Raw genomic sequence first — 25,943 nt, 5'->3', positions numbered from 1 at the left:
CAAGTTAAAGTTAAAAGTTCCAATGATACTCACACACACTAGGTGTGGTGAAATGTGTCCTCTGCATTCGACCCATCCCCATGTTCACCCCCTGGGAGGCGAGGAGAGCAGTGAGCAGCAGCGTGCGCCGCGCTCGGGAATAATTTTGGTGATTTAACCCCCAATTCCAAACCCTTGATGCTGAGTGCCAAGTAGGGAGGTAATGGCTCCCATTTTTTAAAATATATATATTGTATGTAAATGTGTGTGTGTGTGTGTGTGTGTCTATATGTGTCTATATGTGTGTATATATATATATATATATATATATATATATATATATATATATATATATATATATATATATATATATATATATATATATATACATATATATGTATTCATACATATATATTCCTCGCGCACTAATTGACGTAAAGAGCGCACTTGCTGCATGTCACGTTATCGATGGTAAAATGCATTTTTAGACAATATGATTTGCCTGAGTGGCTAGGAGACGGTAGAAAATGGACTAGTAAGGACAAATTAAAAAAATAATAATAATACAAAAAAAATAAAAAAATAAGTATTTTTTTTAAAAATTTGGGACTTCCCGCGGGCCGGATTTTAGGGACCCCTGCTCTAACCACTATGTTCATTGATTAAAGAATACAAACACTTTACAGTATTTTAGAACAATTGGCATTTATCTGAGCTCAATAGATTGCAGTGTGCCATATGATATGCATAGAAATAATAATGTATAAATAAAATAATATTCTGCAAAGTAACATTGAATATTAAAAGGACATTTGGCCTTTAATTAGTGCAATTCTCTGCACCTGTATACCTCAATACAAGCTAAAAGAACTTTAGATAAAACTGATGCCAAGTTTTGGGCAAATAAACGACATGCATTCAAGTAAAATGTTCATTCTATTGGAAGGGAGCGCTACATTCCTCCCGCCTCCAGCCTCAAATGTCTGCATCCCGTGAGCCCAGCAGGCTTACAACGATGCCGCAAAGCATCCTTCACCGGCAATTAAAAATTTAAACGGAACCGATATGAAAACCACCTTTTTCTCCTCCGTTATGCTTTCTAAAATCTTAGCAAAAGTGCTGCTCTGGTGGAAAGTTTCATGACTACAAAGCTCTTTCTCAGCGTCCAGGGAGAAAAACAGGAGAAGCTACTCCTATGCCATCAAGAAAACATGACTTTACAAAAGGTAATGGGACTGACTGACAGATACTTACAGGCAAAGTAGCAGGAGAGCAGGAACACCATGGAGAAGATGACCAAGAAGGTGATGTCTGTCTCCAAGATTCCTGGGGGAAGAAGTCATGAGATGAGTTGATGAACAGAAATAGAATCCCTGAGGAGGAAGGAACAGGTAAATTGAGGGGGTCAATGAATGACAAAAATAAAGCAGATCGCGGCTACTCCTCTCAGTACATCCGTCATCATTAATTCATGCAGCTGTCCGTTTATTATCGTCATTTGTCCACTTCACTGCCTTTTATTGGCTGTGCTAAGTGGCACCTCGAATGTGCCGCGGCCGGTTTGCGCGGTAATCGTTCTCTCTTACCGAACTCGTCTGCTGAGAAGTGCTGCGTCCAGAAAGACTGGCCGTTTGTCAGTTTCATCTCATACTCCAGCTGCAGGCCATCGCCCTGTGTGCAGTGTGTGGGTGTGGGTGTGTGGAGACAGAGAGAGTGGCTCTAAGTTAGCTGGATAAGACTGCACGAATAGCAAAAACAGTAAAAACATGTATTGATGCAGAATTTTTACCTATGTTGGAAGCAGATCAGAATCATATCCATATTTAAGTGTTACTTCTTTCTAAACTCCTATAGTCATATAAAGAATAGCTAGTATTCTTCCTTCTTTTGAGTCTCATAGTAAGGTGTTGGCCTTCTAGATTGGAATGTGTCAGAGTAGAGATAACTCGGACTAGTCTAAACAAAGGGAGTGGGGGCGAGGGACAGAGGGAAGATCACGCTAGACCGATCTGGACCGGGCTGGGGAACGCTGGTGTGCTAGACTGGTCTCACGTTTGTCCTCTAAGCTTGGAGAATAAACCACAAAATACCAATTACTGCCTGTTGATTGAATACAAACATCAGCTTATGTGCCATAAAAAGAATCTGGGAGAGACTAGCAATTTGAATTCCCCATTGGAGGAATGCTGGTCAACGCAACACCTACATACTCAAAGTTCGTACATCCACACGCACATTCACTGTGCAAACATACATATACACATACTGTACATGAACATTCACTGTATAAACATACATATTCACATACTGTACATATACAAGTACATATACATACATACACTCATGCACATAATCACGTTTCATCAAACATATATTAACGTTGTTGCCCTAGGGCAGTGGTTCTTGACCCGGGTTCGATCGGTGAGTCGGGCTCAGGGGTTCGGCGGAGGTCAAAACACACCCGACTCATCGTGTAAATAAAAACTTCTCCCTATCTGCGTATTACGGATACGGCAACAGCAGAAGTCACACTGATTTGCAGGTGTGTCATTTGTTGTGAGTTTATGCACTGGGTTGGTTTTGTTCTTTGAACAAGGTGATGTTCATGCACGGTTCATTTTATGCACCCATAAAAAAAAAACATGGTAACACTTTAGTATGGGGAACATATTCACCTATTAATTAGTTGCTTATTAACATGCAAATTAGTAACATATTGGCTCTTAACTAGTCATTATTAAGTACTTATTAATGCCTTATTCGGCATGGCCTTATTATAACCCTAACCCTCTAACCCAGTGGTTCTTAACCTTGTTGGAGGTACCGAACCCCACCAGTTTCATATGCGCATTCACCGAACCCTTCCTTAGTGAACAATAAAATGTTTTGTTTTTCTCAAATTCAAGACAAAGTTATATGTTTTTGGTAACACTTTAGTATGGGGAACATATTCTAAGTAACAAAGACTTAAAGGCCTACTGAAAGCCACTACTACCGACCACGCAGTCTGATAGTTTATATATCAATGATGAAATCTTAACATTGCAACACATGCCAATACGGCCGGGTTAACTTATAAAGTGACATTTTAAACTTCCCAGGAAACTTCCGCTTGAAAACGTCGCGGTATGATGACGTATGCGCGTGACGTCACGAGGAAATACCTCTGTTTTCTTCGACATAATTCCACAGTATTCTGGACATCTGTGTTGGTGAATCTTTTTGCAATTTGTTTAATGGACAATGGAGGCTGCAAATAAGAAAGTTGTAGGTGTGCGATCGGTGGAGCGGCGGACTACAGCAACACCAACACCAGGAGGTTGTGTTGTGTTTTGAGCAGGATAGCAGACGCACTACGGTGAGTACAGCTTTGGCTTCCAAACATTTGACCGCTTGCCCGTACGTGCGTGTCGATATGTGCATGTCACGTACGTAACTTTGGGGAAATATATGTTTCTTGCCGACTCTGATGGCGGCCGGGGTGTCGTCAAAAGCGTACAACGCCCGCCGCCACATCTAAGTTAGCTTCTATTTTTTTTGCTTCGCGAAGCTGAAAAATATTAACCGTGTATTTACATGTTCATGGTTTAATAGTATTGTTGATCTTCTGTCTATCCTTCCAGTCAGGGTTTTTTTAATTTAGTTTCTATCTGCATTTGAGACTGATGCTATCACGTTGGCTACGTAGCTAGGTTAGCTTCTATTTTTTTAGCTTCGCCAAGCTGAAAAATATTAATCGTGTATTTACATGTTCAGTCACTGTGAATGTCCATTTCGCATTCTCGACTCTCATTTTCAAGAGGATATAGTATCTGAGGTGGTTTAAAATACAAATCTGTGATCCACAATAGAAAAAGGAGAGTGTGGAATCCAATGAGCCAGCTTGTACCTAAGTTACGGTCAGAGCGAAAAAAAAGATACGTCCGTCACTGCCTCTCTAGTCCTTCACTGTAACGTTCCTCATCCATGAATCTTTCATCCTCGCTGAAATTAATGGGGTAATTGTCACTTTCTCGGTCCGAATCTCTCTCGCTCCATTGTAAACAAAGGAAAATTGTGAGGAATACTAGCTCCTGTGACGTCACGCTACTTCCGGTACAGGCAAGGCTTTTTTTTATCAGCGAGCAAAAGTTGCGAACTTTATCGTCGATTTTCTCTACTAAATCCTTTCCGCAAAAATATGGCAATATCGCGAAATGATCAAGTATGACACATAGAATGGATCTGCTATTCCCGTTTAAATAAATAAAAATCATTTCAGTAGGCCTTTAACATACCAGGCACGTTCTCAGTTGGTTATTTATGCCTCATATAACGTACACTTATTCAGCCTGTTGTTCACTATTCTTTATATATTTTAAATTGCCTTTCAAATGTCTATTCTTGGTGTTGGATTTTATCAAATACATTTCCCCCAAAAATGCGACATATACTCCAGTGCGACGTATATATGTTTTTTTCTTCTTTATTGTGCATTTTCGGCCGGTGCGACTTATACTCCGGAGCGACTTATAGTCCGAAAAATACGGTAGTCATTATTAAGTACTTATTAATGCCTTATTCGGCATGGCCTTATTATAACCCTAACCCTCTAACACAGTGGTTCTTAACCTTGTTGGAGGTACCGAACCCCACCAGTTTCATATGCGCATTCACCGAACCCTTCTTTAGTGAACAATAAAATGTTTTGTTTTTCTCAAATTCAAGACAAAGTTATAGATTTTTGGTAACACTTTAGTATGGGGAACATATTCTAAGTAACAAAGACTTAATTTAGAGTTATTTGGTTAGGGTTAGGGCCAGGGTTAGAGGGTTAGGGTTATAATAAGGCCATGCCGAATAAGGCATTAATAAGTACTTAATAATGACTAGTTAAGAGCCAATATGTTACTAATTTGCATGTTAATAAGCAACTAATTAATGGGGAATATGTTCCCCATACTAAAGTGTTACCATGTTTTTTTACTGGTGCACAAAATGAACCGTGCATGAACATCACCTTGTTCAAACAACAAAACCAACACGGTGCATAAACTCAAAACAAATTACACACCTACAAATCAGTCTGACTTCTGCTGTTGCCGTATACGTAATACGCAGATAGGGAAAAGTTTTTATTTACACGATGAGTCGGGTGTGTCTTGACCTCCGCCGAACCCCTGAGCCCGACTCACCGAACCCCTAGGGTTCGATCGAACCCAGGTTAAGAACCACTGCTCTAACCCTAACCCTAACCAAATAACTCTACATTAAGTCTTTGTTACTTAGAATATGTTCCCCTAGTGTGCACCAGTAAAAAAACATGGTCACACTTTAGTATGGAGAACATATTCACCATTAATTAGTTTCTTATTAACATGCAAATTAGTAACATATTGGCTCTTAACTAGTCATTATTAAGTACTTATGAATGCCTTATTCGGCATGGCCTTATTATAACCCTAACCCTCTAACCCTGACCCTAACCCTAACCAAATAACTCTAAATTAAGTCTTTGTTACTTAGAATATGTTCCCCATACTAAAGTGTTACCAAAAACATATAACTTTGTCTTGAATTTGAAAAAAACAAAACATTTTATTAGGGATGTCCGATAATATCGGCCTGCCGATATTATCGGCCGATAAATGCGTTAAAATGTAATATCGGAAATTATCGGTATCGGTTTTTTTATTATCTGTATTGTTTTTTTTTGGTTTTTTTTATTAAATCAACATAAAAAACAAGATACACTTACAATTAGTGCACCAACCCAAAAAACCTCCCTCCCCCATTTACACTCATTCACACAAAAGGGTTTTTTTTATCAATATTCTGCTTCCTACATTATATATCAATATATATCAATACAGTCTGCAAGGGATACAGTCCGTAAGCACACATAATTGTGCGTGCTGCTGGTCCACTAATAGTACTAACCTTTAACAGTTAATTTGACTCATTTTCATTCATTACTAGTTTCTATGTAACTGTTTTTATATAGTTTTACTTTCTTTTTTATTCAAGAAAATGTTTTTAATTTAGTTATCTTATTTTATTTGATTTTTTAAAAAAGTACCTTATCTTCACCATACCTGGTTGTCCAAATTAGGCATAATAATGTGTTAATTCCACGACTGCATATATCGGTTTATATCGGTATCGGTTGATATCGGTATCTGTAATTAAAGAGTTGGACAATATCGGATATCGGCAAAAAGCCATTATTGGACATCCTTACATTTTATTTTTCACTAAAGAAGGGTTCGGTGAATGCGCATATGAAACTGGTGGGGTTCGGTACCTCCAACAAGGTTAAGAACCCCTGCCCTAGAGGCATGTACTTAATTGGTGGGCAATTCTGCGATATTACACATTTCTTACGCAGATCCAGTATTAGCTACATATATGTTGAAGTTAAAGTGCCAATGATTGTCACGCACACACACTAGGTGCGGTGAAATTATCCTCTGCATTTGACCCATCCCCACAGGGGAGCAGTGAGCAGCAGCGGTGGCCGTTTTATGGTGTTAGTTTATTTTGAACATGCAATAAGATACATCATATATTTCCAACTTCTTATTACAGCATGTCCGAAAAGGAATATGAGGAAGCACAATTCATTTCATCCAACCCCTGTTCGTATCGTAGTCCTTTCTAACACGGTTTTCTGCACGTAAAACTGTAATTATTCTCATTGAAATATTTTTGTGTTGATATTTGTGAGATTTTAGAACTAATTACCAACAAAAAGAGAGATACAGTACCAGTTTGTATTTAGTATCAACAGCTCCCAGTGATTTACATCAGTATCAAAACGGCGTCCTAATCAGATAGAGTGCCAAGCTTCCGCCAGGCTTGCTAATTACAATTGTGCAGCTCTAATCTTCTACTACGTTCAAACACGTCACTTCACATCTGCTGTTCTGCATAATAACATTCAAATTCATGTTATTTTGTCTCGCTTTTGGAAACATTCGAAACCATCTCTGAGACGGGCTGCCGCTTGGAGAGTTTTGTGCTATTTTGCCATATTGTCGGCAAGCCTCCCAGCTGGTCTGCCGTGTGGAGAGTTGGCGCAGAACAAGAAATAGTAAAGTAATTTGAGCTGTTTTGCTTTTACTTAAAGGCCTACTGAAATGATTTTTTTTTATTTAAACGGGAATAGCAGATCCCTTCTATGTGTCATACTTGATCATTTCGCGATATTGCCATATTTTTGCTGAAAGGATTTAGTAGAGAAAATCCACGATAAAGTTCGCAACTTTTGCTCGCTGATAAAAAAAAGCCTTGCCTGTAGCGGAAGTAGCGTGACGTCACAGGAGCTAGTATTCCTCACAATTCCCCGTTGTTTACAATGGAGCGAGAGAGATTCGGACCGAGAAAGTGATGATTACCCCATTAATTTGAGCGAGGATGAAAGATTCGTAGATGAGGAACGTTACAGTGAAGGACTTGAGAGGCAGTGATGGACGTATCTTTTTTCGCTCTGACCGTAACTTAGGTACAAGCTGGCTCATTGGATTCCACACTCTCCTTTTTCTATTGTGGATCACGGATTTGTATTTTAAACCACCTCGGATACTATATCCTCTTGAAAATGAGAGTCGAGAACGCGAAATGGACATTCAGTGCCTTTTACATCGGCGAAATGCTTTAGCTACGAGCTAACATGATAGCATCTTGCTTTAACTGCATATAGAAACAAAATAAATAAACCCCTGACTGGAAGGATAGATAGAAAATCAACAATACTATTAAACCGTGGACATGTAAATACACGGTTAATGCTTTCCAGGCTTGCGAAGGTTAACAATGCTGTGCTAAGGACGCCATTGAAGCTAATTTAGCAACCAGACTGCACAGAGCTATGCTAAAAACATTAGCTCTCCACCTACGCCAGTCAGCCCTCATTTGCTCATCAACACCCGTGCTCACCTGCGTTCCAGCGATCGGCAGAAGGACGAAGGACTTCACCCGATGCGTTTGGCGGCCCGGTGACGTAGGAAGTCAAGGTGAAGTCGGCGGCTAGCGCGGCTAGCGCTCCAACAAAGTCCTCCTGGTTGTGTTGCTGTAGTCCGCTGCTAATACACCGATCCTACCTACAACTGTCTTCTTTGCAGCCTTCATTGTTCATTAAAAAAATTGCAAAAGATGTCCAGAATACTGTGGAATTATGAAATGAAAACAGAGCTTTTTGTATAGGATTCTACGGGGTACCATAACTTCCGTTACTCGGACTTCGTCACGCGCATACGTCATCATACCGCGATGTTTCAGCCGGATATTTCCCGGGAATTTTAAAATGTCACTTTATAAGTTAACCCGGCCGTATTGGCATGTGTTGCAATGTTAAGATTTCATCATTGATATATAAACTATCAGACTGCGTGGTCGCTAGTAGTGGCTTTCAGTAGGCCTTTAAATTGACGCAAAAATACCAGGAGGGAACAGAAAATGGATAATAATCATCGCAACTATTTCTGTTTCCTATGTCGGTTTTTTTTCCCTTCCAAGATGGCGCCGCTGTAGTGGCTTCTGGTTGCAGGAGCAATGAGTTCTTGTGTGTCCTCTTTTATGTTTGTAAAAGTTTCCTCTTGTTTTTTTGCTTTTAGTTTTAAGCCCTTCCAGGACTGAGCACCAAGAGGTGGTACCTTTGTGACTAATGCTGTGCTTTTTAGTGCATTACTGCTTTGCACACTCTTGGCATTCTCTCGATGAGCTTCAAGCACACCTGGGAAGTGAAAACCATTTCAGGTGACCTCTTGAAGCTCATTGAGAGAATGCCAAGAGTGTGCAAAGCAGTAAAAAGAGCAAAGGGTGGCTAATTTAAAGAAACTAGATTATAAAACCTGTTTTCAGTTATTTCACCTTTTTTTGTTAAGTACATAACTCCACATGTGTTCATTCATAGTTTTGATGCCTTCAGTGACAATCTACAATGTAAATAGTCATGAAAATAAAGAAAACGCATTGAATAAGAAGGTGTGTCCAATCTTTTGACCTGTACTGTATGTGCGCAATATGTATTTTTTTTGCAATTTTTTCTTTGTGTTTTACTTTAATCTGGATGTAGAAATTGCCCCGCTGAAGTGGCAGCTGGTTGCATTAGCTCTGTGTTCTTTTCATGTATTTTATGTCCTTTGAGGTTTCTCTCTTGATTTCATGTGTTTATCCTATTTTTTGTAATATATTTGTATCTGCACTGCAACCACCTAATTTCCCCACTGTGGGATGAATAAAGTATATTCTATCCTGTCCTAAATCAATGATCAATAGAATAATTAACATGAACATCATGGTCATGATCAAAACTGAACTAGAGCAACTTCCTCACATTTCACTGCCTTCTTAGTTCCTCAAGGCGCTCGTTTGGTTTCATTTAGAGATGTCCGATAATATCGGCCGATAAATGCTTTAAAATGTAATATCGGAAATTATCGGTATGGCTTTCAAAAAGTAAAATTTATGACTTTTTAAAACACAGCTCTGTACACGGACGTAGGGAGAAGTAGAGCGCCAATAAACCTTAAAAGGCACTGCCTTTGCGTGCCGGCCCAGTCACATAATATCTACGGCTTTTCACACACACAAGTGAATGCAAGCATACTTGGTCAACAGCCATACAGGTCACACTGAGGGTGGCCGTATAAACAACTTTAACTGTGTTACAAATATGCGCCACACTGTGAACTCACACCAAACAAGAATGACAAACACATTTCGGGAGAACATCCGCACCGTAACACAACATAAACACAACAGAACAAATACCCAGAACCCCTTGCAGCACTAACTCTTCCGGGACACTACAATATACACCCCCACTACCCCCCTTTCCCCGCCCACCTCAACCTCCTCATGCTCTCTCAGGGAGAGCATGTCCCAAATTCCAAGCTGCTGTTTTGAGGCATGTTTAAAGAAAAAGGATACAGTCCGTAAGCACACATGATTTTATTTATTTATGTAAAAAATAAAAAATAAAAAAAAAATAAAAATAAAAATACTTTTTTTATTTTTTTAAATACACCCCCCCCCCCTCCACGGGACAAATTTTCAAGCGTTGACCGGTCCGCAGCTACAAAAAGGTTTGGGACCACTGGTTTAATGCATCCAGCGGGGCATCGCAACAAAATTAGGCATCATAATGTGTTAATTCCACGACTGTATATATCGGTATCGGTTGATATCGGAATCGGTAATTAAGAGTTGGAAAATATCGGAATATCGGCAAAAAAGCCATTATCGGACATCTCTAGTTTCATTACTGATAATTCAGCTTGTGAAAAAGCAGAAGTTGATTACAGCCAATCAAATTTGACTCCATTTGCCGACTGGACCACAAGCATAAAGATAAACCTGCTGGATGGAATCTTAAACTGGTGAACTTGATTCATTATTTATTAGAGCTCTTGCGAGGGCTGCCACCATGCGTAGAGCCAATCAGGTCGACCAGTTGCCTCCAGATGTGTCTGTCTTTCAAGTGTGCAGCCCCAGTTAGCTCAGGTCTTTCTGAATAACATCCAGGCATCAGGTTCTGCATTGCCTCTGGGGGTTTTTTGCAGCGCAAGGCCCTGGGGTTCGACATCATCTGGGCTTTTGTTGTGTGGTCCAGAGGCTGCCGGAGGACATGTCCACACCATTTTATATGTTTCTGCGCTGCGAGGCAGGATGCAGTGGGGCTGACATGTGCTGGCTCTCGGGACTCGGTTAGACAATGGTGGAGACCACCTAATGTTTCCAATGGTCCTGAGGGCTCTACTGTTAAACCTGTCAAATCTGTGAGCCAGAGTGTCTGCCAGCCATGTCTCGGAACTGTAATTCCGGAAAGGATAGAATGGATGAATGGTAGATGCAGAGCTCCATCCTGTTAGGGATTGTATTGCGTCACCAAATGGTTTCCAGAATGACTGTAAAGTTGATAAAGCAATTGCTTTTCTGCAGATGATCTATTTAACCTAAATGCACACTGCAAAAAGTCAGTGTTCAAAAACAAGAAGAAAAAAAATACAAAAATTAGGGGTATTTTATTTGAACTAAGCAAAATTATCTGCCAATAGAACAAGAAAATTTGGCTTGTCAAGACTTTCCAAAACAAGTAAAATTAGCTAACCTCAATGAACCCAAAAATACCATAAAAGAAGTATATTCTCACTAATAACAAGTGTACTACTATATGAGTACCGTATTTTTCGGACTATAAGTCGCAGTTTTTTTCATCGTTTGGCCGGGGGTGCGACTTATACTCAGGAGCGACTTATGTGTGAAATTATTAACACATTACCGTCAAATATCAAATAATATTATTTATCTCATTCACGTAAGAGACTAGACGTATAAGATTTCATGGGATTTAGCGATTAGGAGTGACAGATTGTTTGGTAAACGTATAGCATGTTCTATATGTTATAGTTATTTGAATGACTCTTACCATAATATGTTACGTTAACATACCAGTTGGTTATTTATGCCTCATATAACGTACACTTATTCAGCCTGTTGTTCACTATTCTTTATTTATTTTAAGTTGCCTTTCAAATGTCTATTCTTGGTGTTGGCTTTTATCAAATACATATCCCCAAAAAATGCGACTTATACTCCAATGCGACTTATATATGTTTTTTTCCTTCTTTATTATGCATTTTCGGCCGGTGCGACTTATACTCCGAAAAATAGGGTATGTATTTTCTATTGTTTCATTGAAAATAAAAACAGCAAAAGTCCATTTGGCTGTCATCTGTTTTAATTATGAGACACAATTGTGTCAAAGTCATGATTTGGTTTTTTTACATGCTTAAAATAAGAAATGATTACTTTAAAAAAGTAGTTTTATACTTGTGAGTGTTGATGATACAGCTTTGCAACAGTTGATATTCTAGTTTCAAGCATGTTTTACTCAATATAGCTCATCAAATCTCAGCAACAGGCTGTAATATCTTACTGAGATCATTTAGGACCAACACCCTTAAAACAAGTAAAACACTAACATAAAATGTGCTTAGTGAGAAGAATTATCTTATCAGACAGAAAGTAAGCAAATATCACCCTTATTTGAGATATTTAATCTTACTTAGATTTCACTTTTTGCAGTGCACAAAGACGTCGATAAAGTTGCCACTTTTTTGCAGTGGAGGTTAATAAGAATAAATAATTCCATCGGCCAATTAATCGATTAATGCGATCGGAAAAAAGCTTCAATTTATATTCTGATGTGTTGATTACCAATTTTGCCTACAAATGATTGCCGATAAACAATATTAATGTCAATTGTCTTTTTAAACCAAATTAACCACTGATGTAATACATAATAATGTTAGTGTACCCTTTCAAAAGCAATAAACTTGTGTTTCTCATATATTTTAACATTTAACAAATAATAAAAATTAAATACACTGTTAGCAAAATTTTGCACTTGAATAAAAATCACAATCAAGAGCAATACAATAGGTTCTGTCTCTGTTAAAGGCCTACTGAAACCCACTACTACCGACCACGCAGTCTGATAGTTTATATATCAATGATGAAATCTTAACATTATAACACATGCCAATACGGCCGGGTTAACTTATAAAGTGACATTTTAAATTTGCCGCTAAACTTCCGGTTCGAAACGCCTCTGAGGATGACGTATGCGTGTGACGTAGCCCGACGAACACGGGTATGCCTTCCACATTGAAGCCAATACGAAAAAGCTCTGTTTTCATTTCATAATTCCACAGTATTCTGGACATCTGTGTTCGTGAATCTGTTTCAATCATGTTCATTGCATTATGGAGAAGGAAGCCGAGCAAGCAAAGAAGAAAGTTGTCGGTGCGAAATGGACGTATTTTTCGAACGTAGTCAGCCACAACAGTACACAGCCGGCGCTTCTTTGTTTACATTCCCGAAAGATGCAGTCAAGATGGAAGAACTCGGATAACAGAGACTCTAACCAGGAGGACTTTTGATTTGGATACACAGACGCCTGTAGAGAACTGGGACAACACAGACTCTTACCAGGATTACTTTGATTTGGATGACAAAGACGCAGACGTGCTACTGTGAGTATGCAGCTTTGGCTTTTTTTTGCGTATGTACGTAACTTTTTTTAAATATATAAGCTTTATGAACCTTGGGTTAGGTGAACAGTCTTTTGGGCTGAGTGATTGTGTGTGTTGATCATGTGTTTGAATTGTATTGGCGTGTTCTATGGAGCTAGGAGCTAGCAGAGGAGCTAGGAGCTAGCATAACACGTACCGTACCGTACGTGCGCGTCACGTACGTAACTTTTGAAAAATATATAAGCTTTATGAACCTTGGGTTAGGTGAACGGTCTTTTGGGCTGAGTGATTGTGTGTGTTGATCAGGTGTTTGAATTGTATTGGCGTGTTCTATGGAGCTAGGAGCTAGCAGAGGAGCTAGGAGCTAGCATAACAAACACGCAGGTGTTATTATGCAGGATTAATTTGTGGCATATTAAATATAAGCCTGGTTGTGTTGTGGCTAATAGAGTATATATATGTCTTGTGTTTATTTACTGTTGTAGTCATTCCCAGCTGAATATCAGGTACCGTGAGTATGCAGCCTTGGCTGCTAAACATTCGATAACTTGACCGTATGTGCGCGTCACGTACGTAACTTTTTAAAAATATATAAGCTTTATGAACCTTGGGTTAGGTAAACGGTCTTTTGGGCTGAGTGATTGTGTGTGTTGATCAGGTGTTTGAATTGTATTGGCGTGTTCTATGGAGCTAGGAGCTAGCAGAGGAGCTAGGAGCTAGCATAACAAACACGCAGGTGTTTTTATGCAGGATTAATTTGTGGCATATTAAATATAAGCCTGGTTGTGTTGTGGCTAATAGAGTATATATATGTCTTGTGTTTATTTACTGTTGTAGTCATTCCCAGCTGAATATCAGGTCACCCCCGGCTCTCACAGCATCTTCCCTATCTGAATAGCTTCAACTCCCCACTAGTCCTTCACTTGCACTTTACTCATCCACAAATCTTTCATCCTCGCTCAAATTAATGGGGAAATTGTCGCTTTCTCGGTCCGAATCTCTCTCACTTCATGCGGCCATCATTGTAAACAATAGGGAACTTTGCGTATATGTTCAACTGACTACGTCACGCTACTTCCGGTAGGTGCAAGCCTTTTTTTTATCAGATACCAAAAGTTGCAATCTTTATCGTCGTTGTTCTATACTAAATCCTTTCAGCAAAAATATGGCAATATCGCGAAATGATCAAGTATGACACATAGAATAGATCTGCTATCCCCGTTTAAATAAAAAAAAATCATTTCAGTAGGCCTTTAAGGAGGTAGTGGGGGAGCCTTAAATATACACAACCAAAACAATAAATAAAATGGCTATATAAATTGACAAACAAAGTTGCAATTCATTATTGTAGGCAGAGGTACAGTTTTACATTACTTAGTTAAAACATTTGTGAACAAAAGTGCAGCGATAACAATACAAACACTAAAATATAAGCAGATGTATTAATAGGTTTCATGCAATAAAACTTTAGTCTGGCAGATTCCGAGCAAGGAAGCACCATCATGACATGACAAATGTTTGTCCAGCGTTTTTCCAAATGCTAGCTTTTCAACAGTATTAAATAGAGATGTCCGATAATATCAGTCTGCCGATATTATCGGCCGATAAATGCGTTAAAATGTAATATCGAAAATGATCGGTATCGTTTTTTTTATTATCAGTATCGGTTTTTTGTTTGTTTTTTTTTTGTTTTTTTTTTATTAAATCCACATAAAAAACACAAGATACACTTACAATTAGTGCACCAACCCAAAAACCCTCCCTCCCCCATTCACACTCATTCACACAAAAGGGTTGTTTCTTTCTGTTATTAATATTCAGGGGCCGTACTTATCAAGCTTCTTAGAGTGCCATTTTACACTTAAGTCCTGAGAATTTGCGAAATTTAGTCCTACTCTCAAACTTAAGAATAAAAGCTTTTTATCAACGTTCTTAAGTCTAAGAATCACTCCTACTCTCCACGATATTTAAGAGACCTTCAGAGGTGTCTTAAGTGGTTAGGAGTTGCCAGCAGGGGATGGCACTGAGGCGAGAGAGACGTGCGCGAACATTCAGGGAACGGAACAATGTTTTGGTTTTTTTTGATGACGAGCAGCTGATCAAACGGTATCGTTTAGACAGAGCGGATATTATTTTTGTCACATATTTAATACTTTTTGATTCCTTGTTGATTTCTGCATGTGTCTGCAGTGGGCTAGTATATATAGAGCCACATACACCAGTTTCAAATTAGTTGCCTAATTAATGAATTGGAAAGAAAATGTTATGAGAGTAGCGTATGTGTGTGGCCGTGAGGTGAGTGACGTCAGTGAGTGTGTGGGCGAGAGAAGAGAGGGAGCGGTAGCGTGAGTGCCGGCGGGGACTAGTTTGTTTTGTATTATTTTGTAGTTTATTGTCAAAATATACACTCCCATTGTCCACTTAAATATTTCCAAGATATTTCTTTATTCTTAGACAACGGATTCCCTTCCGTGATTGGTCATTTCTATGGACACAGAAATGACGTCACCTAAAATTCCGTTTACGGCACATAGTAATGTCGTAATTCAGCTCTGAGTGTGACACTTAAGATTCAGTCCTACACTTCGCTGAAAGTGTGAGTAAGACGCTTGATAACTAACTTTTAAGTGCAGCTTTCAGCGAAGAATCTATTTACTCTTAAGTCAACTCTTAGCAGACTTCTTAGGAGTAATTCTAAGAAGCTTGATAAGTACGGCCCCTGGTTCCTACATTATATATCAATATATATCAATACAGTCTGCAAGGGATACAGTCCGTAAGCACACATGATTGTGCGTGCTGCTGGTCCACTAATAGTACTAACCTTTAACAGTTAATTTTACAAATTTTCATTAATTACTAGTTTCTATGTAACTGTTTTTATATTGTTTTACTTTCTTTTTTATTCAAGAAAATGTTTTTAATTTATTTATCTTATTTTATTTGATTCATTTTTTTAAAAAGTACCTTATCTTCACCATACCTGGTTGTCCAAATTAGGCATAATAATGTGTTAATTCCACGACTGTATATGTCGGTTGATATCGGTATCGGTAATTAAAGAGTTGGACAATATCGGCATATCGGATATCGGCAAAAAGCCATTATCGGATATCCCTAGTATTAAAGGGCCGCATGTCTTTGGCGACGTAGTGAACCACACTTTGTGTGAGCGCACACCATTTTGCACTGTTTCGTAAGCATTGACTTTGTTCACCAAAGGTCTCAGGAAGTGCGGACTGTCGGGACAAAAGCTTGTTATTTTCTTGTGTCTTTCACCACTTGGAAATGTGGTGGGCATGCAAGTTTGTAGTGTTTGATTTTTTTGTTGGCACCATTCTCAGGCAAATTTTGCAAACCGTCTCCTCTGTGTCGACAATCTCACCTTGATGAGTAGGGTTAGGGATAGGGTTAGATTTAGAGTTAGGGTTAAGGTTAGGGTTAAAGGCCTACTGAAATTATTTATTTTTATTTAAACGGGAATAGCAGATCCATTCTATGTGTCATACTTGATCATTTCGCGATATTGCCATATTTTTGCTGAAAGGATTTAGTATAGAAAATCGACGATAAAGTTCGCAACTTTTGCTCGCTGATAAAAAAAAGCCTTGCCTGTAGCGGAAGTAGCGTGACGTCACAGGAGCTAGTATTCCTCACAATTCCCCGTTGTTTACAATGGAGCGAGAGAGATTCGGACCGAGAAAGTGATGATTACCCCATTAATTTGAGCGAGGATGAAAGATTCGTAGATGAGGAACGTTACAGTGAAGGACTTGAGAGGCAGTGCAGGACGTATCTTTTTTCGCTCTGACCGTAACTTAGGTACAAGCTGGCTCATTGGATTCCACACTCTCCTTTTTTTATTGTGGATCACGGATTTGTATTTTAAACCACCTGGGATACTATATCCTCTTGAAAATGAGAGTCGAGCACGCGAAACGGACATTTAAAGTGACTTTTATCTCCAAGACAATACATCGGCGACACACTTAGCTACTGAGCTAACGTGCTAGCATCGTTCTCAAATGCAGATAGAAACAAAAGAAATAAACCCCTGACTGGAAGGATAGACAGAAGATCAACAATACTATTAAACCATGTACATGTAACTACACGGTTAAAAATTCTCAGCCTGGTAAGGCTTAACAATGCTGTTGCTAACGACGCTAAGGCTAATTTAGCAACTTAGCAACCGGACCTCACAGAACTATGATAAAAACATTAGCGCTCCACCTACGCCAGCCAGCCCTCATCTTCCCATCAACAGCCGTGCTCACCTGCGTTCCAGCGATCAACGGCGCAACGAAGGACTTCATCCGTGGGTTTGGCGGCAAGCATCGGCTAGGCGTCTGCTAAGTAAGTAGTCCTTGTTGTGTTGCTGTAAGTATTGTACTTAGCCGCTAATACACCGATCGATCCCACCTACAACGTTCTTCTTTGCAGCCTCCATTGTTCATTAAACAAATTGCAAAAGATTCACCAACACAGATGTCCAGAATACTGTGGAATTATGTCGAAGAAAACAAGAGGTTTTTGTATCGGGTCCGACGGGGTCCAACCACTTCCGTGGATTTTGTGACGTCACGCTCATAAATCATATCCAAAGGAGTTTTTCAACCGGAAGTGTGGCGGGAATTTTAAAATGTCACTTTATAAGTTAACCCGGCCGTATTGGCATGTGTTGCAATGTTAAGATTTCATCATTGATATATAAACTATCAGACTTCGTGGTCGCTAGTAGTGGCTTTCAGTAGCCCTTTAAGGTTAGGTATACAGAAAAATAGTTGGTTAGGGTTAGGTTTGGGGTTAAGGTTAGGGTTAGGTATAAAGAAAAATAGTTGGTTAGGGTTTGTTAGTGTTAGTTAGAGTTAGGGTTGGGGTTAAGGTTAGGGTTAAGGTTAGGCATAAAGAAAATGAGTTGGTTAGGGTTTGAGTTTGAGTTTTGAGTTTATTTCGAACATGCAAGCATACAACATGATACATCACAATTTCCAGTTTCTTTTCAACATGGGGTTAGGGCTAAGGGTTGGGGTTAGGGTTGGTTAAGGTTAGGGTTGGGGTTAGGGTTACCATGAATTGATTAACGTGGACCCCGACTTAAGTTGAAAAACTTATTCGGGTGTTACCACTTAGTGGTCAATTGTACGGAGTATGTACTGTACTGTGCAATCTACTAATAAAAGTTTCAATCCAAAGGTTTAAAACCAAAATATTCCCACAATGGTGCGGTGGCATTTGGTCGTGCGGTCATTTTGTTCAACATGTTTGCTACCGTGTTTGTCACGGGCTAACTTGTCGCACTGTGTGATGCTAGCGACCCCGCCTCTCTGCACAAAGACACTTAATGAATGACAAGAGGATTCACACCCTTCCTTTCATTCCCCCATGGTACAAACGCACGCAGCTGCTGACACCCATGAAAGGAGTGAATGTTCTTAAAGCCCGTAAACGGGCGTGCATACGGTGGTTATTGACACTTGAAAGTTATCGACTTCATTATCGTTAATCATTCGGTTAATTGACTTATTGAATATCGACATTTGAGTGTGACACAGATTTGAGTGTGACTAATAAAATTGAGAAAATCTGGACTGCATATCACTGCAAAAAGTGAAATCTAAGTAAGATGAAATATCTCCAATAAGGGTGATATTTGCTTATTTTCTGTCTGATAAGATAATTCTTCTCACTAAGCAGATTTTATGTTAGTGTTTTACTTGTTTTAAGTGTTTTGGTCCTAAATGATCTCAGTAAGATATTACAGCTCGTTGCTGAGATTTGATGACCTATATTGAGTAAAACATGCTTGAAACTAGAATATCAAGTGTTGCAAAGCTGTGTCATCAACACTCACAAGTATAAAACTACTTTTTTAAAGTAATAATTTCTTATTTCAAGCATGAAATAAAAAATCATGACTTTGACACAATTGTGTCTCATAATTAAAACAGATGACAGCCAAATGGACTTTTGCTGTTTTTATTTTCAATGAAACAATAGAAAATACGTACTCATATAGTAGTACAGTTGGCACAGTACAGTAAACTGGCAGTTAATATTTAAACATTTGACATTTCAAACAATTTTGACAGAAATAGTTCACGCACATTCAGATAAATTCTTCAAAATAACAATCCAAAAAAAATTGGCCGGGGGCCGGGCTGTAAATATATATATATATATATATATATATATATATATATATATATATATATATATATATATATATATATATATATATATATATATATATATATATATATATATATATATATACACATATGTAGCCGAGCTAAATTTTATTTTATTTTATTTTAATTTTGTTCAATTATTCACATCATTTTTTGTTGTGAACTTCCCCAAAAGTGTTTCTCATTGTAAATAGGTTCCACTCTATTATTTTCCGTTACATATTGTGACCAGCTTCAGTGAGCACTGACGCTCGGAGCTGGTAAGTCATGTTTATGTCTCTCTCTTGTTTTTTTTAATAAACTTTTTGGTTGTCGTTTTTAAAAGTGTTTTGTGGGAATGCACACTGTTTTGTGACTTGTTGGTGTGCATGTGTGTTGAATTCCCGAATGGCTGTTGAATTGTTGAAAAAAAAACGAACTTTTGTATGCTAAAGGATGTGTGGATTAGCTTGGTTAGCTTACTGCTAGCTGCAGTTGTTGTGGGGTCTCCTGTCTCATGAGTTTGTGCAGGGGTCAGGGGCTCTGCTGTGTGTCTGTGTGGACATCTTGTGTGCCGCTGTAGCATTTATATGAGTGGGTATTTTTTTCTTTATTCTTTAGTGGAGAGAGATTCTGTTTGCCGTGGACTGTGTGTGACGCCCTGTTTTTGTTTTTTCCAAAAAAAGGTATGTCTGTTATGAGTTTTTTTGGCTTAGTTTATTGTATAAAAAATATAAAAATAATTGATGTGGGTGGGAAAGATGAGGTGTATTGCTGCACATTTAAGGATCCTTTTTCTTAATATATATTGTTATTTGCTGAAGTATATATTTTATATACTGTGTTTTATTTAATTAATTTATTTGAGACTATTATGCTTTTTTTTTTTACCTTTATTATTATTATTTCCATTTCCACATTTAAACATGTATAATTGAATTGAGTGAGCACTGACGCTCGGAGCTGTGGAGAGAGATTCCGTTTGCCGTGGACTGTGTGTGACACCCTGTTTTTGTTTTTTCCAAAAAAAGGTGAATAAATCCCCGTGATTCAACTCCGGTGTGTGTGCCTCACTAAGAAAATACACAACGCAGAACGCTGACTGTTACACATATATATATATATATATATATATTCCTTGCACACTAATTGACTGAAAGAGCACGCACTTGGCGCGATGATGTCATGTTATCGATGGGAAAATGCCTTTTTAGACCATATGATTTGCCTGAGCGGCTCGTAGACCCCGAGAGTAACAAGCGCTTGCCTTGTTGCCTTTCCGTTAAGAACAATAAACTAGTTTTTACTATAAGTTTGCTGGTTTCAAAAAATGTAATGCCGAGCGCATATCACTATGTCAAGATAATGGCACTAGCATTTACTTAATTTAAGAATATTTTTCAACATACTGAGAAAAAAGATCTCATATTTGTTTTTTCTACCAAGAAAAGTGCACTTATAAGTGAGAATATACTTATTTTAAGGTATTTTGGGGTTCATTGAGGTTAGCTAATTTTACTTGTTTTGGAAAGTCTTGACAAGCCAAATTTTCTTGTTCCATTGACAGATAATTTTGCTTAGTTCAAGTAAAATACTCCTAATTTTTGTATTTTTTCCCCTTGTTTTTGAACACTGACTTTTTGCGGTGTACCGGGAGTTTGAATACATGGACATAGTTTCTGCATGGCCGCTGCAATAGAGCAAACATGAGAGCGGTAGTAAGAGGGGGCTGTAATCTGTGCGGTGGTGAACAGTATTCGTAATAACGGCATTATATAATTACTTTTACCAGTAACGAGTAATCTAATTCATTACCTTTAGGTGCGTTACAACGCCATTAGCAATAGCTTGATGTAACGCGGCACGGTACTTTTGATGTGGTTCTATTTCAACAACGAGACTGCGTCATAAGTGCAGCAAGCTCAATGCAGGAAATATCTTTTTACTAGTGACAGCCACAAGCAGCACTGCACTAAAGGAAGAGGCACCATCACACCGTGACACAGCAGACAACATACGCACACGTACACAACGGGAAGAATGAACAACGAATCAATGATTGAAGTGACAAACTTGCCATCCAAAACATACCCAGTTTGTTGACAAGAAGATATGACAGCCCTCGAAGAACACGCAATCTCTTTATTATGCAAAGGTAACTCAATCAGGTGAAAAGATTCGTTGAAACCCTCGATGTCTTCACTAGGCAACAGGCCCCGCCTTTTAAAAGCACAGACTCCGCCCACTGTGCTCCTATATTAAACATCTCAAATGCATTGTGTTTTTTATAAGTAACGTGTGTATGTGTATATGTATATATATATATATATATATTAGAGATGTCCGATAATATCGGCCAGCCGATATTATCGGCCGATATATGCGTTAAAATGTAATATCGGAAATTATCGGTTTCGTTTTTTTTATTATCGGTATCGTTTATTTTTTTTAAATTAAATCAACATAAAAAACACAAGATACACTTACAATTAGTGCACCAACCCAAAAAAACTCCCTCCCCCATTTACACTCATTCACACAAAAGGGTTGTTTCTTTCTGTTATTAATATTCTGCTTCCTCCATTATATATCAATATATATCAATACAGTCTGCAAGGGATACAGTCCGTAAGCACACATGATTGTGCGTGCTGCTGCTCCACTAATAGTACTAACCTTTAACAGTTAATTTTACTCATTTTCATTAAATACTAGTTTCTATTTAACTGTTTTTATATTGTTGTACTTTCTTTTTTATTCAAGAAAATGTTTTTAATTTATTTATCTTTTTTTACTAATTTTTTTAAAAAGTACCTTATCTTCACCATACCTGGTTGTCCAAATTAGGCATAATAATGTGTTAATTCCACGACTGCATATATCGGTTGATATCGGTTGATATCGGTATCGGTAATTAAAGAGTTGGACAATATCGGAATATCGGCAAAAAGCCATTATCGGACATCCCTAAAAATAATCAATAAATTATTCGATTACTAAAATAAGTGAACTGAACTGAACCTAGCTTATACTGGGATCATCACCACCAGAGCTCATTTGAATTTCACACTTAACGATATAATGGTCTTTCCTTAGATGGCCATTATGATTTACAGCTCTAAGGAGCGCTGCTCTAATAAATCAAGTGAAATTGGCTATAAAAGTGAATTGATGATCAGCGTCACATTTTAACATTTGGTGCATTAATCCATCTTGGTATTGATGACTTTCTTTGGTGGATAGATATAGCTACTTTTGCTAGGACGACGGTGGGAAGAAGTGCTGCAAGGTGGTTGGGACAAGTGTTAAAGAGAAGAGGAAATAGACAATTAGAGACATGTTGGGAGCCAGTATGAGACAGTGTGAAGAGGAGAGTCGAAAGAGAACAAGATGCAGCAAAAGATTGTGAGCTACGGAAATAAAAAAAGCTCGATAAAAAGACTTGGAAAAAAATGGGGAAATTGGCCGATGTACTCAATATGAGCACGCGTCCAAGAGTGCCTTTTATATATGAGTCCAGGGGCATTGAGCGGCACGTCTATTAGCGGAATCTGGCGTGACACTAAACACCGCTCTGCTGGAAGCATCCATTCTAATCACATCCTGCCTCCGCCTGCACCAAAATAAACAAGGACACTTGGAGGCACACAGGGAATGGTAAGCAGGTGCACTGCAACTGCATACAGAAGCACAGCAGGGGACTCTCACCCACGGCCAAGTCATATTCGGTACTATGCCGCCTCTAAAAAGTACTCCCCGTCCCCCTTTTTTTAACGGGCATGACGGCGCACCCGTCGGCGCGTCGTGACATTGTTGGTTTTACGAGCAGAGGAGCATGTTCGGCAGCGCACAATCACGGAGTACTTACAAGCAACGTTCCCTCTGCGCGCAGCAAATATATGCCGCGCGCCAAATCAAATCCCATGAATTCTAAACAAAATAAACACAATTTATTCTGTATAATTTTGCAATGCAACTCTGAGTGACAACAAGCGGCCCTAACGGTGTTCGTCAACACCGTTCAATTATTGTAACAACTATAGAGATGTTTCGGGGACAGGAATTATATCGATCACTTTATTGAGCAAAACTGTTTATATTCGGCCATAACCACACCAGAACATGAGTAAAACAATTCTATCTGGAAAAACTAGTCATTTCTGCCGTACAAACCAGGCCAAAACCAACTTGTCATCTGTCACCAACACGCATACCACTAAACCACTGGTGCGTTTATGGCCACACAAAAAGTCGGACAACTCAAACACCACACAAAGTTACACTATAACTCCTCAGTCATACGTGTGCTTATTCTACTGTCATTTATTATTAATGTTAATTTATTGATATTAATCACGGAATGCTGTTACTAGAGAAAGTTACAGGAATGCACACTTCATCCTATGCTTACATTTCATTGTGCAACATGAGGATGTTTAAGGGCAACTAAATGTGATCTCTGGAGGGGTACAAATGATTTCCAAAGCAGGACCCCCACCCAGATATACTGTACAATACTAATCCATAGCTTATGAAAAACACGATTTCTTTTATTTTCATTACAAGTGGGCCAAATCACTAATATTACTAAATAATCTCATGAAAATGACTCCTGTCATTTGAGTGTTATTGTAAAAGATTGGTTTGAGACAGGTGTGCTGCTGGTATTGCCACGTGTGTTGTTGCTCACATGTGCTGCACTGAATGCTCAGGGAGTTTTTGTGTTTGCTCACACACAAACAATTACACAGTGTGTAGACCAGGGGTGTCAAACTCATTTCGCATCGTGGGCCACATACGGCCTAGGGAGATGTCAAGTGGGCCGAACCATTACAATTATACCGTACTCTGCTATAAATAACCAAAATATCATGTCTTTCCTTTGTTTTGGTGTAAAGAAGCACAAGAACATTAGGAAAATATTGAAATTTAATGAACTATCCTTTTACAAAACATTTCATGAAACACCTCATATTTCCTTAGACAAATGTGCAATTTACTTATATCATTCACAAATATGCATTGCAACTGATCCCACTGATTGTACAAAGGCACAAAACTTTAATTGGTACTGAAAAATATAGTAATGCACTTTAAGATTAAATGAGACTTTTAAAGAAAGGAATTTTTAAACCACTTACACATACGCATATAAAATCTAAATGTAATCCCTGCGTACACCTTACAAACTAAGGAGAGTGATTTTAAATGTGTAATGAAGAAAGTGTTCGCCTGTCCTGTAAATCTGTAAACTTCATACATGAAACATACATACACATACAATACATACTGAAAATTTATGGAGTTGTATGAACAGTAGAATTCCATCACACAACTTTTGTTTTGAAGCTGCTGACTAACATTAAAGTGCACATTTTTTAAATCACCACAGTAAGGATTCATCTTCACAGAGCTGTATTCTTTCAATGCAAACAGTATCTAAGGCAGCATTTTAAAGGTGTTAGTCTAGTCTGGACTTGTATTTGTTCCTGAAACTTGGCATCTTTTGGCCTGTACAAGTGCATCAACACCAGGTGTCATGTCCTGACTAGCTGTCACTTTCAGAGTGTCATTTAAGTGCTTGTTTGTGAGCCTTGAACGCATTTTTGTTTTATTGATATTCATCACTGAGAAAATGTGTTCACAAAGGTAGGTTGTCCCAAACATGCACAAAATTTTAGCAGCCAGGGCTGTTAATTTGGGGTACCCTGGTAGTAGATACTGATAAAATCTGTCCAGACCTACAGAGGCAAATTTGCCCTTCAAATCTGCATCACACTGCAAATCAATTATCTCTAGCTGAATTTCGACCGGCAGATCAGAAGCTTTAACTGTGAAAGGTGAGCGAAAAACTGAAAATTCTGTCTCAAGTTTACAAAATACCTGAAAACGTTTCTCAAACTCCCGCAGTAGTCCTGCAATTTTGTCTTTGTGATGAGTCTCGTAGTGGCGTCGAATATTATATTCCTTCAATACCGAAACTTGTTGCAAACACACCAAGCACGAAGGTTTTCCGTGCATCTCTGTAAATAAATAGGACGTGGTCCATTTTTCTTTGAAAATTCTACACTCCTTATCTACTTTTCTCCGTTTGGATAACGACATTTTGGCTAATGAGGGTGTAGCGGAGAGGTAGAGACCAAGGTATTAACAACGTCGTAACAAGCAGCAGATGGCGCATTGATACCGTCTGCTGTTTTCAGTCTGTCTCAGTGATGCGGCTTGTCTTCTACTCTGATGGAAAGAGTGCGCCCCTTAGCGGATAATCCATGAATTGCAGCGAATTTAAAATATTAATTCCATGTCTTTTATGCATTTTTTCCACTTTCAAATTATTCTGCGGGCCTGATCGAACCTCCTTGGGGGCCGGTTCCGGCCCGCGGGCCGAATGTTTGACACCCCTGGTGTAGACAGAAAAGGGAGAACGGACGCATTTTGGCTTAAAAACTAACAATAAATGGGTTATGGGTTATACTTGTATAGCGCTTTTCTACCTTCAAGGTACTCAAAGCGCTTTGACACTATTTCCACATTTACCCATTCACACACACATTCACACACTGATGGCGGGAGCTGCCATGCAAGGCGCTAACCAGCAGCCATCAGGAGCAAGGGTGAAGTGTCTTGCCCAAGGACACAACGGACGTGACTAGGATGGTAGAAGGTGGGGATTGAACCCCAGTAACCAGCAACCGTCCGATTGCTGGCACGGCCACTCTACCAACTTCGCCACGCCGTCCCTAAAAGTGGAGTAATAACACTGAAACACCCTCAG

The 25,943-nt window shown here is 38.8% G+C and overlaps 1 protein-coding gene across 4 annotated transcripts in view; it reads right to left on the bottom strand.

Annotated features, from left to right (window-relative positions):
- Positions 1–25,943, bottom strand: part of LOC133660433 (hormone-sensitive lipase-like) — a 242,021-nt gene that overhangs the window by 64,695 nt on the left and 151,383 nt on the right. For all 4 annotated transcript variants that reach the window (XM_062063930.1, XM_062063928.1, XM_062063929.1 and 1 more), the window contains 2 exons: positions 1,566–1,650; positions 1,234–1,305 (listed from right to left, as the gene is read on the bottom strand). In XM_062063930.1, coding sequence (XP_061919914.1) covers positions 1,234–1,305; positions 1,566–1,650 — 157 coding nt within the window. The remainder of the gene's footprint in view (positions 1–1,233; positions 1,306–1,565; positions 1,651–25,943) is intronic.

This window comes from Entelurus aequoreus, linkage group LG11 (genome assembly GCF_033978785.1).
Source record: "Entelurus aequoreus isolate RoL-2023_Sb linkage group LG11, RoL_Eaeq_v1.1, whole genome shotgun sequence".
In the NCBI taxonomy this organism is placed as follows: Eukaryota; Metazoa; Chordata; class Actinopteri; order Syngnathiformes; family Syngnathidae; genus Entelurus; species Entelurus aequoreus.
The sequence above is the reverse complement of the archived record's forward strand: the minus strand, read 5'-3'. Positions and strand labels throughout refer to the sequence as shown.